At 32.9% G+C, this 23,413-nt stretch overlaps 1 protein-coding gene across 1 annotated transcript; it reads left to right on the top strand.

Moving 5' to 3' along the window:
- Nucleotides 1–7,534: 7,534 nt before the first annotated feature.
- On the top strand, nucleotides 7,535–22,176 carry LOC130629519 (protein phosphatase 1 regulatory subunit 21-like). The gene is made up of 21 exons (XM_057442755.1): nucleotides 7,535–7,602; nucleotides 9,376–9,465; nucleotides 10,385–10,444; nucleotides 10,772–10,873; nucleotides 11,856–11,944; nucleotides 12,210–12,346; nucleotides 12,688–12,765; nucleotides 12,849–12,910; nucleotides 13,584–13,649; nucleotides 15,744–15,830; nucleotides 15,957–16,022; nucleotides 16,332–16,427; nucleotides 16,574–16,612; nucleotides 16,878–16,940; nucleotides 17,676–17,756; nucleotides 18,374–18,469; nucleotides 18,570–18,605; nucleotides 19,061–19,135; nucleotides 19,908–19,949; nucleotides 20,419–20,517; nucleotides 21,608–22,176. Exons 2-21 carry the CDS (start codon nucleotides 9,427–9,429, stop codon nucleotides 21,779–21,781), a joined length of 1,587 nt encoding a protein of 528 aa, XP_057298738.1. The 5' UTR covers nucleotides 7,535–7,602; nucleotides 9,376–9,426; the 3' UTR covers nucleotides 21,782–22,176.
- Nucleotides 22,177–23,413: the final 1,237 nt, after the last annotated feature.

The raw sequence follows: 23,413 nt of genomic DNA, 5'->3' as shown, positions 1-23,413 counted from the left end.
AACCAGTTCTTCAGGCAAGTGCAGATACAATTGAGCAAAATTACTTCACTCAAAGAGGGGGATATCAACGCTCAAGGTTTAAAAGAGGAAGACCTACTGCTTCAAGTCAGAGATATGCAGGAAGAAAAACCAGACCCAACAATAGAAGAATGAATCCATCCGATCAATCTGGAAGTCCATCAAGATGCAATATTTGCCAATCTATATATCACTGGGCTTCAAACTGTCCACACTCTTATGAGAACCAGGAACCTGAGGATGTTAGAAAAGAGGACAGTCATTCTAAGGTTACGTTTTTTGCAAAAATCAGAGAAGATGAAATGCAGTCTCTGGTCGGCGAAACTCTGTCATGTGCAGTTTTAGACTGTGGTTGCACAAAGACCGTTTGTGGTAATACTTGGTATCAATGTTTTATTGATAATCTTGAAAATGATAGATTGCCCGAAGAGCATCCCAGCCAAATAAGATTTAAATTTGGAGATAGTGAAGCAGTTTGTTCTATGAAAAGAGTGTTCTTACCTGTAATTATTGGCTCAAAAGAAGTTTATCTGGAGACAGAAATTGTCCCAAACGAAATTCCTTTGTTACTGAGTCAAGCTTCCATGAAAAAAGCAGAGGCAGTTTTAGATTTTATCAACGATTCGATTACAATGTTTGGAGAACACCATCCTTTAAAATTTACCACTACAGGTCATTGCATACCTTTGAACAACAACATAATAGAGATGGATGGAAAGAAACATGACCACTTGTTACCCCAGGTTGCCTTTGTTTGTGCAAGTACAAAATCAAGAAAAAGTAAGATTATCAAACTTCATCGTCAATTTTGCCATCCAAGTGCTGAAAAATTAAAATCTCTCATCAAAGCATCTAATTCCTTCTTAAATGACCGAAGTGAAGTTATGAAAGTCATCGATGAAGTATCAAACTCTTGTGAAGTGTGCATCAAATACAGAAAACCAAGACCGCGCCCTATTGTTGGCTTACCAATGTCATCAGAATTTAACCAGTGTGTGGCTCTAGATCTTGTGCAACTTTCGCAATCATTATGGTTTATCCATATCATAGATGTTTTTACCAGATTTTCATCAGCAAAATTGACAAAGACGAAAGACAAAGATGTAATAACAGACATTATCTTTGAAATTTGGTTAGCCCGATTTGGTCAACCAAGGAAGTTTCTAGCTGATAATGGTGGAGAATTTGTTAACAAAGTGTATGAAGAAATGTGTGAGCAGTTTAACATAGAGTTTTCAACAACTGCAGCTGAAAGTCCTTGGTCAAATGGACTATGTGAACGACACAATGGTATGATTAAGGAAATGCTGAAAAAAATTATTGAAGACACAAAATGTACACACAATCGGGCACTATTCTGGGCTATAAGTGCAAAGAATTCTTTATCAAACAACAAGGGATTCTCACCAAATCAACTTGTTTATGGTAAAAATCACGACTATCCCTGCATCCTCACTGATCATTTGCCAGCTATGAATGACACAGTTTCAAGCAAAACCGTGGCCCATAACCTTGCTGTAATGCATGCATCACGAAGAGCCTTTATAGCAGCAGAGTCTTCTGAGCGTATACGAAGAGCATTGAGACATAATGTTCAGTGTTACAATGATGAGCGATATATCAATGGAGATAGAGTTTTTTATAAGAGAAAAGACAGTGAAAAATGGCATGGACCAGGCACTGTAATTGGACAGGAGAATAAGCAATTCTTGTAAAACATGGTGGAAGTTATGTTAGAGTACACATGTGTCGCTTGCAGAAGTTGGACCAAGTTTTGCATTCACAAAAACCTTTACAAGACACGGAAAGGAGTACTGAAGTGACAACTACACAAGTGAACAATTGCATTCCGCTTGAACGCGATGATGTTTTTGGTGAATATGTTGGTGCAGATGATTTTGACAGTAACAATACAGAAGAACCAGAAAATGAGAAAACAACAAATTTACAAACAACAAAAGAAACAACATCAGACGGTGCCTCAATGAATGAAACAACAACACACAAGATATCAACAAATGAAATCACAACCAATCGAAATGTTAGCAATTCGTCAACAGTCCAAGGAATACCAAAGTTGAAGACAAAAATCATTTACAAGCTAACTCCCGACAGTGAATGGACAAGGGGATTAGTGAAAATTAGTATTAAATGTTAGTTACCTTGAACAGAAAACAATTTCTCCAGTCAAATAATCCAAGTGAAAACAAACAATTAATTAACTCTCAATTATTAATATCATTAACACGACGATTAGCAATTAACAATGTTCTCCAATGTAACCATTAAACAATATCACTGGTATAACTCAAGCTCCTCCACAGCTATGATTTGTTATTACTTTAATTAGTTAATATCTTGTCTAAAGGGAAAAGTATCAATCTCCCTTCTTTTCTTCTTTTCGTTGATTGTAAATTCGTATCAATTGCATTCACAGTATCAGGCCATAGTCTCATGGTTAGCTATCTCCCGAAAATGAATGTCAATCTCAATGTCCCTTTTACAACAATCTATCAACGAGATGTCTATCAACGAAAATCAACGTCTTTTCAATAACAAATTTCTATGAGCAATTATAACATAAATTTGCAATTTGCCTTTTTTTTTTTTTTTTTTTTTTTTTTTTTTTTTTTTTTTAACACAAACAATGGTGAAATGTCTATTTTTCACCATCAATGACCGATGTTAAATCCCCTGACTTGAGAACTTCCATCAGGGAAAAAGGAGATGCCCCTTTCTTTGTCAGCACATCGGCTATTTGATGTTTTCCATCGATCCATCGTAGGGTGACTTCATCGTTGTTGATCATCTGCCTTAAGGCATTTATTTCCACTCGGAGTCGTTTGTCTGATACTGTCTTGGTTGAACCAGCACATTCGAAGAGTGATCTACTATCAGTTAAACATACAACTTCAGGTTTTTCGGCTAAAGACTCTTCAATCATTTTAGCCAAGAAGAATGCTGTGTCAGCTCCATCTACAGAAGCTAGTGACTCCGCTGAAAGAGTTGAACGTACTACACGACGAACTTTATTTGAGCTCCAGGAAATTGGTGATGATTTTCCTGAACCATCAGTTAAGAAGGCGATATGACCACCTTGACTTTGACCTCCTTCGAGATTGTTGAAGCTGGCATCAGTGAAAACCTTGATGCTTAGGTTATTCAAGGTAAGTTTTGGCACAGTAATGTGGCAATCTTGAGATTTCAAGAACTTTATCGTCTTATTGATGAGTTTAATATCAGCTAGAGTAGCTGTTGTTACTCTTGATGACACATCGCTTACGGTGAAGCTAATTTCTGGTCTTGACATACATGCCAACCAATTGAGCTTCCCAATTGATTGTCTCATTTTAGATCTTTCAACTTCATTGATTGGTTCATCCTTAGAGCATTTTATTCTCTCCATACTGAGAGTGATTGGCTCTAGCTCATTGATATAATCGGCTTGTTTGATGGTGATTGTTCCATCTTCATTTTGATCGAGGTCAATACCAATATATTTGAAGTGTCGCATATGTTCACTACTGGTCTTGAAGATACTCTTCAACTTTGATACCACATTAACGAAGGTAGAACTTCCTGCCCAAATCACGTCATCAATGAAACATACCAATATTCCGAAAATCAATGTATTTGAAGACCAGATGAATATTCCTTGATCTAGTTCAATAGGCTTTCCACCGAGTTGAATTAATTCACTTCGCAGTTTTAGGTACCAGCTACGACTTGCGTCAGCAAGACCATACACCGTTTTTGACAACTTCCAAAGGTTTTTGGTATTAGCCTCCTTCGGCGGCAGAACAATGACTTCTCTGTCAATCTTCTTTCCTTGAAGGAATGCTGTTTTGATGTCCAGAGAATTCAACATCCAATTTTTGGATGAAATTATCGTCAATGCTAATCTCAATCCTTCCTTAGAGCACGTTGGACTGTCTGTTTTAAAATTTTGGACTTCTTCAAAACCACGTGCCACAAGTCGTGCCTTAACTGAAGGTTGGCCATCAATAATCTTTGGTGTTACAACCCATCGTAGACTCATAGTTTCTTGTCCTTCATTAGGTATCTCGATGTAGACTGAATTGTTAATCCATGACTGTAGTTCTTTTGACTTTGCTGACAGTACTTCACTGCTGTTGGTGATCAGAGTGACTTCTGAAGGGTCATCATTGATTTCAATATCCTTGATGTTTGCAAAGTTTACCGCTCTCTTCATACCAGTTTCTGTTTCTACATTAAACCAGCCATCATGCTTGCCTCCAACTTTCCCTGCTCTTGATATGATTTTAGCCTTTTTTCATTCCCCACCTTTGTCCTTATACTTTAGACAAAGATTCGGTCTTAATTTCGGCTTCTCCCTCGGCAGCATGCTATGTGCTTCAGAGAAAAATTGGCTGTGTCTGATGAGCTGCTGCATCATTGTTTAAAGGCTCTGATTTTTCAGACGATTGATCTTCATTTTCTGATTTTTCAGACGAATGATCTTCATTTTCATTGCCAGATCCTGATTCTGATTCTGATTCTTGGAATCTAGGTGGTTGTTCCTCAGTGAAGGTGTTGTCCCCTGCCTCTGTCGTTTTTTCTGATGAACCACAGCCGCCGTCATGTACCAATTTTACATGACAAGGATGGACCCGAACGTAATAGCTTCCATGTTTGATCAAAATTTGTTGGCCGTCCTGACCAAGCACATTGCCAGGACCTTTCCATTCGTTGCTATCGTTCCGTTTATAGTAAACATTATCACCTGTAAGATATTTGGTTTCTCCTGAAGATCTAATGTTGTGAGATAGTGCCCTTCTGATTCTTTCTGAGTGCTCACTTGCAATAAATGCTTCTCGAGCCTTGTGAAGGGCTTCCAGATTCTCTCTCATTAACTGCGTTGCTGGTTTTCCTGACAAGGCTGGTGGTTTGTCATCCATTAGTGATGGTAGACGTGGATTCGTTCCAATTGCTAACTGATATGGTGTAAAACCGTGTGCATTATGTAGTGAATTCTTTGCATTTACACACCAATAAAGAGCAATATTCAAGCTGCAACTTGTATCATTGAGCACCTTGTCTAGCATGTTGGATAGTGTTTGGTTGTGTCTCTCAACAATACCATTTGACCAAGGGGATTCCGCGGCAGTTGTCTTAATTGTGATGCCAAATTGTTCTGCTAGATTGATGAGTTCTTTGTTAGCAAATTCACCGCCATTGTCGACTAAAAATTTATCACACGAGCCATAAACAGATATCCATGTCTTTAGTATTGCTTCAATAACAGTGGTCGGGTTTTTGTCCTTTATTATTGTTGCAGCAGATAGGCGAGTACAGAGATCGATTAGGTGAAGGATGATTTTCTTGTCGTAGAATTTTAGATCCATCGCAACGGTTTCAAGGAACTTAGATCCCATGGGTAATCCTACTACAGGGCGAGGTGGTGGTCGTCGGTAGATTTGGCATGGTTTACATTCTTTATCAATTCTTTTTACTTCTGATATCAATTCTTTATTGTTGTTCCATGGTGGTCCTGCCTTATTGATCAATGACATGAGTTGATTGAGAGATGGGTGAGCAAACTGTCGGTGAAGTTTTTCAGCGATTACAGTCATGTTGTTGTCTTCCCTTGAGATAAAAACAAAATTGCATTCATAAGGTTTGTCGATTGATGCAATTACTTGACGCGGTCGAGTCAAAGGAATGGTATAATGTCCACTTGAGGTTGTGGCCAAGTGAACAGTTTCTCCCAATGCTTTTGCAGTGTCACTCTGGAAGTCAAGAATCATATCGGCCCTTTTCATAAACGATTTTGATAGTAACAGGGGTAGGACTTTTGGTATCACATCTGTATTTATTTTTACCTTTGTGTTGCCAATGATAGCAGGAATAGATGCTCTTCCACAAGCTTGGACTTGTTCACCGTCTCCGAAGCGATATAAACTTTTGCTATGGTGATGTTTTACTTCCCTCTTTTCTTCATCAGATAGAGAGCTTATGTATTGATCTAACCAAACATCCCCACAAACGGTTTTACTGGCACCGCAATCGAGTAGGCCACAATTCCATGTTTCTGATACTAGATGTTTGAGTTGACCTGGTTTATCGCTTTCGTTGAGAAGGACGATTTCATGAACCATGTATGTATCATTTTGCTTTTCCGGACAGTCTTGTTGCCAATGAAAAACACTTTCGCATATCGCACATCGAGATACACGACCATTCCTGTCAAGTGGGTTTTTAGTAGGTTTTCTTGTGCCATCTGCTTTGGGTCGAGAAGCATGTTTATCTTGGCGCCATGTATTCCCTTTTTTGTTGTATCTTGATGATGATGCAAATCTTTGATTTAGATTACGTTTGGTGTAATATATCCCTTCTTCATCTGATGATGATTGTTGACACTCGTCTGGGTATGCTTCATTAGCATAAAACGATGGTTCTGCTTTGATTTTGATGGAGGACATACTACTGTCTAAGTCACCATCAATTGATTCTTCGGCAAATACTTTTATCAATTTCTGTCTCACATCATCATAAACTAAGTTTGTTATTGTTGCTTTTATGAGTCTTTCATGAGAACTGTCAAGATTAGCAGCCTTTAATAATCTATAGGCTAGCAGGTCATCTGGGTAATTGATGTAAGCCTTTATCTTATAGTACCTCTTTTCAAACTCTGTTAAGAAATCTCGAATCTTCTTCTCTTTTGTTCGTTTATAAGTCTCAAATTTTTCAATTGCATCAAATTTTTCTGTCAGTTTATCCTTTGCATATATCTTATCGAGCCTCTTTAAGATATTCTTAACTCCGTCTTCAGATGATATTTGTTCAGATGGAAGTTCCAATGCAGCTTCCTGTGATTTCCCATCAAGAGTAAGTACAAGGGACGGTCCTTGTTTCTTTTTATCTAGTGTTGTAAGCTCCGTCCAAATTCCAATTAATTTCTTCCAATCCTCATAGTTCTTACTTTGGGATAGCAGAGGAGGAGCTTTATTGTATGACACCGACGTTGCCATTTTTCTCTGCTACCATGAAAATTAGTACTAAATGTTAGTTACCTTGAACAGAAAACAATTTCTCCAGTCAAATAATCCAAGTGAAAACAAACAATTAATTAACTCTCAATAACACCACTATTAATATCATTAACACGACGATTAGCAATTAACAATGTTCTCCAATGTAACCATTAAACAATATCACTGGTATAACTCAAGCTCCTCCACAGCTATGATTTGTTATTACTTTAATTAGTTAATATCTCGTCTAAAGGGAAAAGTATCATTAACTTTTATAGTCCTTTTCCCTGTTTGCTGACAGCATTTATTTTTCATATTATTTTTTAATCTCCAGTAGGAATCCAACTTTTGCAATTTTGGATAACAAACATATCCTTAATGTCTGGATAAATTAAAAAATTAAAGTAGAATAAAATAAAAAAAATAAAAAAATCACACTTTATGCTTATAACAGCAATTTCTAAAATGGATGTTTTCTAACTAAAGTATATTATGTCACATGCAAGTATTTTGGTAATTTTTATTATTATTTTTAGAGAAACAAGAACTGAATAAACTAAACATTCCAGTGTGTGATCGCGCTCATCAGGTATGGAATTGTTTATATCAGTGAAATATACTATAAGACTTATACATTTTAATAAAAATTGGCTCTGTGATGTGTTTTGGGTTGAACTTTAATGGTACATTACATCAAAAATTGCATATTATGCAGGTGAAAACCATCATATGGGATTTAAACAGATGGTTTCTATTAGCAATAATTTTAAAATGTATATAACTTTAAATCGAGGCTCCCCATGCATTCTTCTTCTTATAATGTTGTCAATGACTGAGTAACATGAAAGCAACGCGAGGTTCTTGTCTCAATTTTATGAGGTTGTTTTGACACTGATTACATGGAAATTGAATATATTTGTTTAAAGAGTTACACTGTAAGAAATACACAACGTCACCAGTCAAACTTTCATACTGGTGATTCAAAGTGGATAAATTGCCTTTGGGTAGTTGCTTTCTACAAATCGTCTTGCTTATCATATGAAAATCACTGAATAAAAATTGCTTTTAACGTGTTAAAAAATTGCCAACATGTAACTTTCCAAATAGGTTGCAGCTTTTAAGGCTATCAAAATACTTCATTTTATTAGCTAATGTGCAGACAAGGGTTTTTTAAGATTATGACACAACAAAAGGAAAAAGTTATGAAACGAAAGCTGAAAAAATATTTTAGATGTCAATAAATTACCAAAAATATTTAAATACATCTGTAAAAATGTCAAAAATCTACCTTACATTTAAGAGAAAATTCATGCAAAAAGCAATTATATATCTTATGGTATACAAAATCAAACTTTTTTGCGTCGGGTTTTTATTTTTTTCTTCTGTTTTATAAATATTATTGCAGCATCTATGGGTGTAAACCCCTTATGCTTTCTGAAAATATTGTGCTAAAGGAGAAAGTTTCTTACTTGCAGCACATTTTAAAGAAGCAACTTTCTGCATGGTGTACAACTTTTTATACTGTTGTAAGCATTTAATCAGGTATATCGCCGGTTGTTATATTGTGCTAGTGGAAACAGTCATACAGAAATTGGTGAAGTAGAACATGCATCTGGTTTGTAAGTTATTATGCCAAGCTGTTGTATTGCAGTAAAATCGTAGCATATATTTTTAAAATAATAATTAAAATTAGCAATCTCAGATGCTGCAGCAATTATGTTTTCATGATAACCACTCCGAAGTACAATATGCATTGCCTATGTTTATTTATACACTAAAATAAAGTCTCCGAAACACCTTACTTGGATGGAAAATAAAAACCTTTATCACAACTGCAACAGATTTTAAAATGGTTCGTCATACGTCAAAATTAAATCTGTCTAAAAATAATATTAAATGACATAAATTTCAAATATCAAAGAATTAAAATGAAGAGGTTGAAATAACATTTGGTTATTGGCCAAATTTCTTACTGCTAAACATGTATTTTTCTCTTTACACTGGCATCCAGTAAGTACACTCTGTCAAGTACCTTTTTATGCAGCAACAAATAAATTTAAAGCTAGCGAATCAAGCATCATTTGAAAAGTCTTATTCCAAAGATAGCTGTTTAATTCACATTGACACTTGCAATTGCAGACTTATTAACTTAACAGTCAGGCTTTTTTACGTCAACAAAAAATTATTTATAAATATTAATTACTGCTTTAAATTGGCCAAGATTTAAGGTCAAAAATTTTGTTTTGATAAATATTTTTATCTGCATGATCAGTTACCATAATAGATACAACCAGTGATGCAGCGTATCTTCATGATGTTACATTTTAGAGCGGCAAGTAAATAATTTTGTTTTATTTTTTAGCACAAAGCTCAATTGTTTTTGGATGTTTTTACAAATCATTTGATTGTGTTTATGGCTGGTCTTTCTGATTATCACACTTACTTAGAACAGGTTAGAATGATGTTCCTCCTTTGAGCATGCTTAGGTTTTTATCTCAACGTTTTATTTGTATTCAAGTAAGAAAACGTTTTGAATGTAACTTAATCCCACAGCGTGTCATACTCTAATCCTGTGACCTGATATGCGACTTATACCAAGGACATTGATTTCCCGGCAAATGCTAATGTTATTTTGAAATCTTAAAAAAGCCTTATAAATACGGAAGCAACTGAGAATTATGTGCCGATATCTATCATGTGCCCAGAGCTGTTGTCAAATGAAAAATGGCATCCTGTAAAAGAGTGTTCACAAATATAAATGAAATTTTGGATCATAGCGATGATGAACTGCACCTTGGTTATTTATCAGAAAATGAAAGTGAACTTATTTCCCATTGAGGAAGATATACTGTTTAGTAAAGAATGTCATGTAAGGCCCCCCAAACTGTAAATAATGTCGATAGTTGATCAACCGATAGTACGCAGAGGATGTGCAGCAGTAAATAGTCAGGTTTAATATGGGTTGAAATACTATTGTGATGTGTGCAGGATTTTGAAGTAGTTTGGTCTGAAATAGCCATTTTGACTCTGAGAAAATAAAACAAAATAGCCCAGGAGTTAAAGGGTTGAATGTGGACATAATAAAAAGATTTGTTGAATCACAATAATATAATATACACCCAAAATAAATGTTTATTTTATTTCGTAGTTAACCAATTTGTTTTTGTCTCCCTGTTTGTTTACGTTTTGTTCTTTTGTTACAAACACCAATTCTAAGTTTATTTATTATCAGAACTTATTAGTATGTTAACTGCAAAACCCATCAATGTGGACAAGTTCTGTTCTTTTTGTTTGACTTGGTCAGTTAAAAATATTTTTTCTAGAAAATTGAACGTTGTATAAACCTATGCTTTGCAATTTCATTTTATTAGAGGTTGAAGGTGTATTCTGTTGATGTGAAACAAGAAGAGCTGAGTTCTGTCAATGCCAAGGTAAATACTTGTCGACAATTGTAATTAGTAACCATGGCTACTTTCTAATTATCTGTAACCCATGCACATGTTTATTTGAATTAATTATTATTAATCAATAATAAATTTGTAATTGCAAAGTGGCATTTTTAAGAACACATATTTATAATTTTACATATCTTTGTGGGCCTGTCACATATTCTAATTGTCAGACTAATTTATTCCAGCAGATTTTGTACATGCTTTTGGTTTTTTTAACAAGGAAACATTTTCAAATGCTGGCTCTGTTACAGTTTTACAATGAAAATCAGGAAACAATTAGTCATTTGTTTTGTGTTGTTTTTTCAGTTCTGCACACATCTGTTGACGAACGCATTCCACTCACGCAAAGTTCAACACTGTTTAAAATTGTTACAAGAACAGTCACAAGATGAAGTTTTTATATCCATGGTAAACAACTGCATTCTTAGATAAGTCTGTTGCTAGGTTTGATATTGTGCAGTGCAAATGATAGCTACAATTAAGACATAATCTGATGCAAATTAATAATTAATTAATATGCTAGGTAAATAAATAAATTAATTTATATTCATAAAATAGAAAAATGATGTATGTAGAGTATTGCTTTAGATGTTAACCCTTTCTGTGTTTACCAAGTTTTTTTTGTAATTTTAAAAAGATTAATAAACGATAAAATATAAATTAGGACGGTTGCTGTTATTTTTAATTAAAATAATGTAAAGAGATAAAAAAGTTGAATGCCTTTAAAGTAACGATCATGCCTAAGCCATGTGCTTATCCAGAAGGGGTTTAAAGCATGCTCGAAGCATGTAAAAATCAATGTACATGTTCTGTCTATGGTTTAAATTTGATAAGATATTTGTTAGAAGATTTAAAGGAACTGTTTTTATCAGGGTAAGGTTAGACCTTATTGAGGTTGGTCTTGTAATTCAGGCAAAAAAACTGCGCAAAGTTAAATGAACCTTAGAGGAAGCAAATAATTTGGTAAAAATGGGAGCTTTTCAACAGATGGTTTATGATACACATTCATTCTTAGGGTGTCAGAGTCTTTGTAACAAGTGGCAATCATCAAGTTGTTGTGTATAATTTATTAAATTTTTAATGAACTGTTTATAAATTGAGTTGCTTTTTAAAAAAAATTTTGTCAAGTAGGTTAATTCGCTGGTTTTTTCTGTAAATAAGATGCACTGAAAATATTTACATTTCATTAGCCTTGATTTATAGGCTATTCAGACATTATGAATATTAGAAAAAACTGATTTTGCGCTACTTATTATTATTGTTATTATTATTATATTTCATGTTTGAAATTTGATACTTTATGGCTATGAAATTGTTGTTTATAGGCTGTAAAATATACAGGTGTGGTAGATATTATATAGGTATATTTTGTAACATTTAAAAACCTTAGGAAACCTTGTCAAATTTTCAAGATGTATCATCTGCATTTCAAGCCTACGTGAAGTATTTGGAAAAATTGTTGCCGTATCGAATTATAAGGTTTGAGTTCGTTTCTTTCATTATTGTCTTATACATATCTATAGTTAATGAGAATGATTGGAAAGGTCAGTTAAAACATATCGTCTTTAATAATATGGGTTTCATGATTAAGAGTACCTGTTTTTTCCTTTCTATTCTTGAAGAATTAAACATGTTCAGCTTCAAGGTATCACTTTAATAATTTGCTTTGCCTATACCTATTTTTTGGTGTTTTGGTAAAGGAATTTATTCAACTTCACCTGGTATTATTTTTTTCATTTTTTAGCATTGATGAAGAATGTCGTTCTTCAACATGGTCTGAAAGTTTAGAAAAATGCAACAACAAACTTTTGTGTGAGGAGAAAAAGTTGACATCGTTGTTTAAGAAACTGGCTTCATATGTTTCCCTGCTTGCATCAACAGGTTGTCTTTTGTTTCTTCAGGTTACTGGTCAGTTTTTTAAAAAATATTTGGTTACTGCAAGTCAAATGTAAGTCTAAAAGTCTGGCGAAAATTTTTTAAATGCATTTCTTTAGAATTTTAAAGACTGCTTTAATATTTGCTTTGTAAATGCCAAATGTAGCAACGATGTATGGTTACTTGATGAAAAACGTAAACAGCTAATGAAACTTTAATTGTTAAAAAAATATGAAAAAAGCGAAAGGCAGAAAACATGCTTATCTAACATTGTTGCAACTTGCAATTTATTTAATTCAAAGAACCTGATTGTCTTAATCACGTCCTGTATTTTTTTTTGTTTTTAGAATTACCGACATCATCAGTATCCACTTGTGTAAGCAACCTTAACACAACATTTAATGCAATGAATAGCTGTTTTAAAGGTACCCATGTAGATAATCATAGTAGACGCTCTCACATAGATGGTTTTATAAAAGATTTCGTAATAAAAACACTTTTTTTTTAGCCATATGTAATCATTATGTTAATAAATCGGAGGAAGAGCATGGTTTACCCACATATACTGAGGTACTTTATTTGACCTTTCATTGCTAAAAGTTTACTAACTGGTAGCATTGTGGTAAAGTGGGAAGTGGGAAAGGTCAGGCGCCCAGTCCTTGGCACAGTTATGTCAGAGAGTAAATTATGAGTTGATCCTTTTATGTAGCACTTAACAAGCTATTGAGACTGAGGTTTTGTTTACGCTATTAATGTGCTTACATTAGATGAAATAAAGCTTTAAAATTCCAGGACTACTCTTTGGGGCCCTTGTTGACAGGAGAACTAACAGAACTTTATAGGATATCCTGGGTAAACAATTTTATCGCGAGACATTGTATTTATTTTTTTAAAAGTCTGTAAAAAGCCTCTTTTTAGTGGTAAAGATTCTTAAAATATTATCATTTTTTCATTATCGTAAAATAATCAAGTTGGCAGGTCAAAACAGCAGTCACAATGTTATGATGCCACTTTAACACTTCTAAGTGCCTAAATAATGCAGGCATGCTAAAGAATGCAACTAGCAAGTTTTAAACGCTGTTTGCCTGGCCTACGTGTGTGCAAAAGTAGCAACTTTGGGGCCTGTCAGGTGCAGGAATATTTATGTTCATATTTTTTTCCGCTGTTTTTTTAAACTTACTGTGAACTTTCTATTTATTCATGTTTAATTAATTTTTTAATTTTTTGTTTGTTTTGATTTTAGAGATTAAAGATTACAGATGAATGCTTATTATCCACTTTGAATTCTCTTGAAACTTCAAGTGGAAAGGTAGAATTTACATTTTTTTGGGTAATTTAAGGTTCCAATATGCGAAATTTTAAAATAGCTGGAAAAATGAGGCAAATGTCAGAAATTTTAGTCAGCAAATGTCAGAAATATTTCTGAAAGTTCAGGAAAATAAGAAGTTAATATTGAAGTTAATAGTTTTACACACATGAATGCCATGTTTTTCTAAAACTGCACAATCATTAAAGAAAGAATATTGTGCACATGAACAAATGAAACTTTATGGTTAAAATCATACTCGAAAAAGTCAGGAATTGTTAAGATTTTATCTGTGCGAACATTCCCCGTTTTTTGATCCAACTTTTTTCTAAAAATGTTATTGAGAGCCCTTATTTATACTGCAGGAATTTCAGGAAAGAAGGAGGAGTAAGTATTAAGTTTTCACTCTGTACTACAGTGATGATACTGTTTCTCTACCATAGCAACTTTCTTTTATGTCCTTATGTTCTTATAGACTTGTTATTAGGTCCATTGATAACTAATTATTATGCTGCTAGTCGTTAGACCTTGGAAAGATCCACTGGTTCGCCCGTCCTTTTTATACCGCATTGCGTGCGTCTCGCCACCTGCGCAACTAAGCTACCATTTTGCGTGACAGACGGCTGGACGGACAGACGTATACAGGTTTTATAATATAGATTAGTTTTATGAGTTACATTTATTAACAAAAACATAATGGTTGATGTTTAAGTCTGTGTTTTTGTTATTGCAATTACTTGTTGGACTTGTGAAGTGATGAGGTAACTATCACATATCTTATGTTGTAAACCAAAAAATCATGGCATTTGATTTCCTCCTACGATAAGTTTTAGCTAAAATAGTTGTCATCAATTCTGTGTCTTCTTTGTAGAAAATAAAATGATTGCAAGAAGTTACAAAATATATATACATAGAATGTTGTGTTCTAAATTATCCAATAAAATATGGTTAGATTGTGTAGTATGGTTAACTAAAGGTAAAAGTGAGTTAGCATGGGCTTTTTAGTGATATACTCAACATCATTCTCAACTTATCTTATATAATAATACGATGTGTATGTGATGGTCATAGTAGATATGCTCATTTTCCTTTGATGTCGCCAAAATTTTCTTTGAAGTCGTCGAAAAAATTATGTCTTAAATGTTAAATTTTATGACGTTACGGCGCGACGTCAATAACACTACTTTAACGTCAATATCCTATATTAAATTAATGAAGCCATTACACTGCACTTAAAACTTTGAGGCCAAATAACTTGGAAACGAGGTGGTGACGTCAATGCTTTTTCACCGCGTGGGTAACTAGGGATCACCTAGGACCAATTTGGGTAATTTTTCCCAACCTAGGTCCCAAATTCATTTCGAAAAACCTTTAAACCCTAATATCTCTGCAACCATTTGTCAAAGTCACATGATCCTATACATTTTCTTGATCAGCGTTTCAAGATCTATACGATGAAGGGAACAGGTATACAAATTTATAAAAAAAAATTTTAAGGTTTTGACGGGTCTTTGCTGACTCCAGCAAAATTTTTAAACCCTGATATTTTCTTAGGCGTTCGTCGAGAACATATTATCCTGTACATTATTTTAACCAGCATTTCCACCTCTACACAGAGACAAAGAATAAACAAATTTCGCAAATTTTTTTATCTGCACCGCACTGCTGACGTCAGCAAAACATCTAAACAAACTCTCTTTTTTTGACCTTTTGCCTAAGTGGAATTCTCCACGTTCTTTATAGACTAGTATTACCATATTTATTCTTTCTGTTTTTTCCAATTGGTCCTCTTTAAACATTAAATATCATCATGTTGCAGCATTGGATTTAAAATGGTCAGAAAAGCATCCATTAAAGTAATTTTCAGGTCCAGCAGACATTCCAGTTGTTAAAAAGTCAAATGGGTCGGCTGCAATTTTTTTGTCGCTGACAATTTCCTGGATGGCTTAGTATGTAACTATTTTAGGTTGAGGATAAAGTGAATAGAGAACAGACAAATTCAGCATATGAAAGTTTTTTGTAATAAAGGGAGATGCCTTATTTCTTTCTGTCAGTTTTTTGTCATCTGTGTAACAATTGTGTATGATTACTTTCTAGCTGTGTAGCTTGTTCAAAGAGAATTTGTCTTTTATGGTTGCTTCAAGAGGGTTTAAACGCAAAGGTCTTCCCTCTGATTTTAGCCAGGTAATTTAGTAAATAAATATTGTTACTTTATTGTCCCTTTATATGAGAGGCTATAATTATTTCTTGGAATGTCACTTTTTCCTGTGCGTACTGTGTTTAATTTCTTAAAAATTATGTTTTTTCTAGAACTTACCGATAAATTTAAAATCATTCTTTAACCAAGCATCTTCTTACATTCGAGATGTGCAGCAGGTTTGTCTGTTTTCATTTTTTGAATCCTGTTTGTATGCCGGTTAGATTTCCAGGATAAATGTACCCGTTTTGTTTCCAACTTTCTCATTCTGCAAATTAAAAATGGTTTATAAGATACATTTGAAATTTCTGAGTTTTCCAAACCTTGCAAGTCAGTAAGTCAGGAAGTTGTCTACAAAAACTAATTTACAAAACCTGTAGTAACCTTTTAACCTTTTTTATTCCCATTTCCAGAAGAAACTGTTACCTAATACTTGATCATGTTTTCTGCAACATATATATATCTCATTGCTAAGTAACTTTGTTTAGCCGCCTGCACAATCGGTTCCATACGCTCTAGCAGTTCGAAATTATCGATCACTGGTAACATCCTCTAGCGATGCAGATAAGCGATCACAACAACAGGTGTGCTATATTGTCACTTGTGATTTCTCTTATACGCAGATTGTTATTATTGACATGGTTTGATATAATTTATGAAAAAGTACTTTTGGTTATTTTGAATGCAAAATTTCGATGGCTTTATATTTTGTCTTCTATTTGTTCTTAAGGTGGTGGATTCTCAAGAATGTATCATGAAACTTGAGCAGGTCAGTAGTCTTAGAAGTGTATACATTCAAATATTTTTTAGAGCACTCAAATTAAACAGATTATTATCAAATGTCAAGAATTTTTAACTACTAGAACTTGTCATCATAAAATTGTAGTTGATACATTAGCAAAAATGTTTTAAAATGAGCAAAGCCTATTTGCTTTTAAGCCAATCAATAATGCCTATTTGTTTTGTCTGTTTTTCTTAAGAGAAAAATCCACTAAACCCATTCTGCTTACAACACAAAATACTATCTTCTTAAGGAAAAAGAGCATTGGATGTTAGAGACGCAGTTACTAAAAGCGAAATATGAAAGAGAACAGAAGGTAAGAGTATCAAGAAAGCATTGTAATAATGACGTGCATGAGCGACTTATATAATTTTACATTGCAACTCTTACCAGTAGGTAAAAGTATAGCGTGGGATAGGAAGCTGTGAGTTTTGCAGCTTGCAGAAATGTTTGTGCTAAGACACCAGTTCTTTTAGGTGAGGTTGGGGAGGGGAGGGGGGGAGGAGTGATTTAATTTAGTCATGCTGTCATTAAACTCACCAACATGATAAAATTATGAGTAGTTGAAGAAGATTTAAATTATCTTCTCTCACTAAACTTGTTCTTTTTATGAAATCGTTTTGTGATAAAGAATGTATTAGTTAAACAAAAATGCTGATGTCATCATGATTTAGACAATTAATTTTATGTTTCTAACTTGTCTCCATTTGTAAATTCATACATGATTACGTCATTAAATTAGTGTTATTACAATTTTAATTTCATCTGTTTATCAATGTTTGTATTAATTTGTATAATCGTTTATTTTCTTCGACATTTATTTTTGTCATTACAAACAAATTTTCTCAAAATATTTTTATTTGAATTGAGTACAGCACACCTGAAGAGTTGCATATTAGACACAACATTTTGTGTTTTGTTTCACATTTACTATATTTTTTCTGATATAACATAGTGGTAAATTGTGGTTATCTCTTACCAAGTTTCAATTTTTTAAAAAAAAGACTCCAAAGAGAAATCAAATTGATAGTTGACTTATTATACTTTTAAGAAAACAAGTCTGTTGGGTGAAGAACTGAAGAAATGTAAAACAGAAGCGTTGCAAAGATCAACAACATTAGAGGATAACATGGTATGTCTGTTATTTTTTTTTCTACTGTTTTATTATCAGTTTATATCAAGATACACGCTTTTTTGTATAAGAATAAACTCAATAAGAATATCGAGGTTAAGAAATGGGTTAAAAATTAAGAATGTCTTAAGAATATACTCAAGCTCGACCTTTTGTTTTAGATAGGAAAATTTGTGTGAAGCATAAATTTTGATTAGAAGTTTAATTTCTTATACTGTATGTTTATTTTCTTGTCAGCTCACCTGTCTTTTACACTTTGTTTAATTACTTTCACACATTTTTTAACCATTACAATAGTAGTAATTATAACACCTGTTCTGTCCATATTGTTTTTTCTTGTGTAGGCAGTTTTTTAACCTCAACAGTATCATCTTTAGGTATATTAAGAGTAATTCCATGCTTTCCGGCTGTAGCCATGCTAAGAATTTTTTTAAGAATATTTGAGGCTGAGATTTTTCAAAAAGTTACAAATACCGAGGCTGAAACGAAGAAACGCTATTCTTATAAAAAAAAGCGTGTATACCAAGATAAAAAGCATAAACTGAATTCCTTCTTGAGAAGTGAGTTCTTTAACCCTTCTTGTTGCATTGGGAGTTGTGAAAGGTTTTTGTTTCTAGTCATTCGAGGGATATGCACAGCAAGAAAGAAGTCGAAGTTTACAACGAAGTGTTTCTTCTACATCATCAACACCCGATACTCCTCATCAAATCCCGGTAAGTACCAAAGATGGGGCTGCCTATATCCCATTTTTATGTCTTTTTCCTTTTTTTTATTTTCCCCTTTTTCCATTAATAATGTAAATTTTTTTTACAGCTTGGAACACTAGAAGTCATTAACAGAGACAAAAATGTTAGTATCTTTTGTTTTGTTGTTGCATTTATGTAGATCTGTAAATATTTATAATTAGTGGGTGGCCCTTGGAAAACTCCTGCCCTTTTTACACAGCATTACGTGCGTCTCGCTACTTGCGGTACCATTTTGCGTGATAAACAGACAGACACGTTCATGGGCATTATAATATAGTTCCATATGAATATGTTTATATGAATTTTCCATATGAGTTTTTTATATAAGCAAAGTGTAATTACAGGATACATGGAAGGACAGAAACTCTGTATATATTTATCTAGTTTTACAATGTAAACCATCCTGGAAGTTCTATCACTCTTTACGAGCTTATTATTGTGACCATAAGGATTTTTTAGTGTCGATGTTTAGGTAATTTGGAAATTTTGTTCATTGAATTGTCAGGTGGTAACATTGTTTTTTGATGCACGTTTGCAATAAAAAGTAATTTTCTTCAGGCATTGTTGGACAGCGAACATGAAAACTTAGTAAAAGACCATCTCACAAATCGTATCACCCAACTCACGAAACAGGTAGTTTGTTTTTATGAGTTCTGTTTTCTTCACGATTTCTGTGTTTTTATGTTTCTGGAGAATCTATATACATACCAGGAAAGCTGTATACATACTACAGAATCTACATACATATCAGGGAATCTATATACATACCAGAAAAATATACATAGCAGGGAATCTATATACATGCAAGAGAACCTATATACATACTAGAGAATCTATATACATACCAGAGAATGTATATACACATCAGGGAATCTATATACATGTCGGGGAATCTATATACATACCAGAGAATCCATATACATACTAGAGAATCTATATACATTTTAGAGAATCTATATACATATCAGGGAATCTATATACATAACGGGGAATCTATATAAATGCGAGGGAATCTAAATACATACAATACTATATTAAGCATATACTACATAAGCATACCATACCATATTAAATATACTACATATGCTTTACTGTATTAAGCGTACCATATATACTATACTATATTAATCCTGCTATATTATGCATGCTATATTTACCATACTATATAATGCATATTATACATAGGATACTACATTAAGCATTATTTAATGTTTACATAGGATTACTAGGTATAGTTTCATGAACAAGTACAGGGGGTTTGACAAGAGCTAATACTTGATTAATATAGGTATTTATAGAAAACCGTTTTGTCATTGTAATAAATATATGTTACTCAATACAGTCTGTGTAATTACATAGTCCTGCAAATTTAATGCATATCAATTCTTAAGATCTTACATTTCAGCTTCAAGTTACAGACAGCAAATCGATAAATTTTTACCAAGAGGTAATCACTTTGTTGATATTTATCTAGTTTTTGTTTGTTTGTTTGCTATTTTACACATCTTTATTATCTCCACCAACCAAATGTATTTTACACATTTTTATTATCTCCACCAACCAAATGTGTTTTACCCATTTTTATTATCTCCACCAACCAAATGTATTTTACACATTTTTATTATCTTCACCAACCAAATGTGTTTTACCCATTTTCTTATCTCCACCAACCAAATGTATTTTACACATTTTTATTATCTCCACCAACCAAATGTATTTTACACATTCTTATTATCTCCACCAACCAAATGTGTTTTACCCATTTTCTTATCTTCACCAACCAAATGTATTTTACACATTTTTATTATCTCCACCAACCAAATGTATTTTACACATTTTCTTATCTCCACCAACCAAATGTATTTTACACATTATTTTATTGTCTCCACTAACTAAACTATTTCTTTCCATCGTAGACTCATGCACTATACAAACAAATCATCTTAGCTGATAAAAACAAACAAAAATTAACCAATGAGCTTGCAGAATCTAATAAAAAGATTGACAATTTGCAGGTTTGTTGTTGTTTATATTTTTTGTTAACTTTTATTTATGTATTTTTTGTTGACTTATTTTCTTAATTGTAAAAATAAGAGGCATGGAATTTTCATTTATTAATGAAATGCGCCGTCTTTCATTTTATCGTTTTTCACATTAAAAGAGTTATCAGATAGCTTGTATAATCTGTAGATAAGTCTAGGATCTAGACGGTTTATGTTTAAAACACGCATTTGTTTTTTTTAAATAAAAATTTAAATTGGCTAAGGAAGGACCTAGATGGTTCATGTTTAAAATACGCATTGTTTTTTTTTTGTTTTTTTAATGAAAAAATATCACCAAATTTTAAGATGGTTAAGGAAGGACCTAGATCGTTCACCCTTTTGACGCAACCTTAAAGGCATGTAGATAAAGTTTTCGTACGTAAAGTTACATAACTAGCGTCACTCACACGGTTAAATCCACTGAATTCTGATTTTTTATATATCCATCCATCGTTACACGTCTGTAAATAAAATTTATATGAAACATTCTGAACAAAAAACACCCCTAAAATCCTTGAATCTGATTGGATTATTCTCTCTAGTGGTTAAATCTGATTGGATTATTTTCTCTAAAATGGGTCTTTCAAGAAAAATTTTGCAATGCATGCCGGCTATGTTCAAAATCATCTTTGGTTAGAATATTATTTTTAAAATAGGTTGTTCTAATTATAGATGCAATGCATGCTGTTCAATGGGGTTATGTTGTGTTTAATACTTTAATAAAAGATCTTTTACTCGAGTTTTTGATTGGTTTATTTTGTTTTGTCTTGATGGTGAAAGCTTATTTCAGCAACACATAGCCAATGTTGATCTGGTTTCCCAGTTAAATAGCCAATTATTGATATTGTTATAGCGCATTGCATGACGGTATAGGTAATTAGAATATGGGTGCTGTGTCCTGGAGTAACATGATTGGTGTCATTTTCTTTTGATTGTGTTTGTGAAGTTAGAGTGATATGCTTTTACTAGAAAATTGATTTTTGTTAAAAATGAAAGTTTTTTCAGTATATGGTATTCAGCTATATAAAATTCTTGAACTGCGAGTATCTTTTGTTATTTTCAGGACGAGCTGGAAACGACAAAGCGAAGTTATGAGGAACAGTTAAGGATGCTGAGTGATCACTTATGTGGTATGAACGAAAAGTTGACCTCGCAAAAAGATGAAATCGACGAACTGAAAACAAGCAGTGCCACACCTCCTAAGTTAAAATTCCAACTACCTGGACGAAAGAAATAATTCTCACAACTAGCATAATTATTTTTTCTTTTTCTAAGATCAATTTATGTTTGGAATTTTTTTAATTAAGTCGACTAGGTTGATTCTGTTGCCTGTTTTTTTTTGTCCTGTGTTGTAAAATCGTTCCACGTGTAGTAAAATATTTTTGTACTAAAAACTAGTGTCTTTATAGCTTATCAAGCGAACATAGTTGTTCCTGTACATAGCACTTATATCATGACGATCATTAGAAGTGTTACGTATGTTGTTTTGAAAGATTTCGTTGTTTGTTTGTTTGTTTGTTTTGGCATTTCTTTTTTTCTAACAATGATTATTAGATTTTTCCTGTATTTTTTCTATATTTCATATATTTTGATGTTCTTGTTTTCAGTTTAAATTTCTAATTCTTCTCAGAATTCTGTTTTGTAGTTTGACCGCTTTTTCTCCGCCCGTTTCATAGAGAAAATAATGTTATTGGAAATCTTTATCGATGGAAAAAATGGGAATAAAGTTAAAAAAGAAATAAAAACGAAAAAAAAAATGTTTATCATCCGAAGAATATCACAAAATTAATCTCATTCAAAACCACTGCTGAACATATTTTAAACTGTAAGACACTCTACGATAACTGTTGCAAAAAAAACGACACGCTATAAAAATGAGTTTAATATATCTAACATAATGATAAGTGTCATGTAACAGAAAAAAAATTAATCTATATTTTCACTGCGTAGTATTAGTGTTAGGAGAGAAACCTGGTTTTCCTCAAGGAAATAATCATTGTGGATAATAAGAAAAAAAATTATTTTAACCAAAATTCCTGAGAAATTAGCCGTTTAATTTCTGCCTTCATTTTTATTTAAAATTCTTGTATTAGGTAAAGCGAGGACAAAACTTAAACACACTGTCAGTAAAATGATATTTAAATTATTTCATTGTCCTTAAAAACATTTAAACTAAGATTCTAAGCTATTTTTGTAGCACCCTCACAGCCTTAAATAAATAAAAAATAAATAAATAAACGGGGGAAGAAATATGTTTGGAAAACCATACAAATAACGAACAGCAAAGAATATAAAATAAATATTTATTTTTATTTAGTGGTAAAAATTTGGTATTACTATTATTAATCAAATATTATATGGCCTCTTTTAAACTGGTTTTTGGGTAAAGATAAACTGAAAGCAATAAAATACAGTTACAAAAATTCAATATCATGCATTCAATTCCAATTATTGTATATATATATTTTTTACACACATTTAAAAGAACGCTTAAGTTATTATTTTATTTTTTCCGTGTAACTCCACCCTTATGGTGACGGTGTTATTTTTGTAGTAAAATCCAGGTATTAGACGGCAGCTCGTGTGACCTCCTTCACACTTGGCTGCTGTATATATTATATATCCTAAGATAAATGATCCTTATATATCCTAAGATCGAATATTGTGGTCACAAATAACGTCTGACATTTTTGGCTAGTTTCTAACGAACAGGATTAAAATCATGCGATTTTAAAATGATAGTAATTATCGAGACAATACACCACCACAGGACTTTGTTATGGCTAGCGTGTTCCTATGTTACGTTAATGTTATGATAGCTAACCTGGTAACCAATGACGTCATTTGGTGTAGATAATACTTAGTGTTA

Source organism: Hydractinia symbiolongicarpus, chromosome 2 (assembly GCF_029227915.1).
Source record: "Hydractinia symbiolongicarpus strain clone_291-10 chromosome 2, HSymV2.1, whole genome shotgun sequence".
Classification (NCBI taxonomy): Eukaryota; Metazoa; Cnidaria; class Hydrozoa; order Anthoathecata; family Hydractiniidae; genus Hydractinia; species Hydractinia symbiolongicarpus.
The sequence above is the reverse complement of the archived record's forward strand: the minus strand, read 5'-3'. Positions and strand labels throughout refer to the sequence as shown.

What these genes read in the sequence shown, in the direction of transcription:
- LOC130629519 (XM_057442755.1), top strand. Translation starts at nt 9,427, where the DNA reads ATGGCTGGTCTTTCTGATTATCACACTTACTTAGAACAG. An exon ending in GTATCATGAAACTTGAGCAG is followed by an intron (nt 16,613 to 16,877) that starts GTCAGTAGTCTT and finishes TATCTTCTTAAG; the next exon opens with GAAAAAGAGCATTGGATGTT. An exon ending in ATACTCCTCATCAAATCCCG is followed by an intron (nt 18,470 to 18,569) that starts GTAAGTACCAAA and finishes TTTTTTTTACAG; the next exon opens with CTTGGAACACTAGAAGTCAT.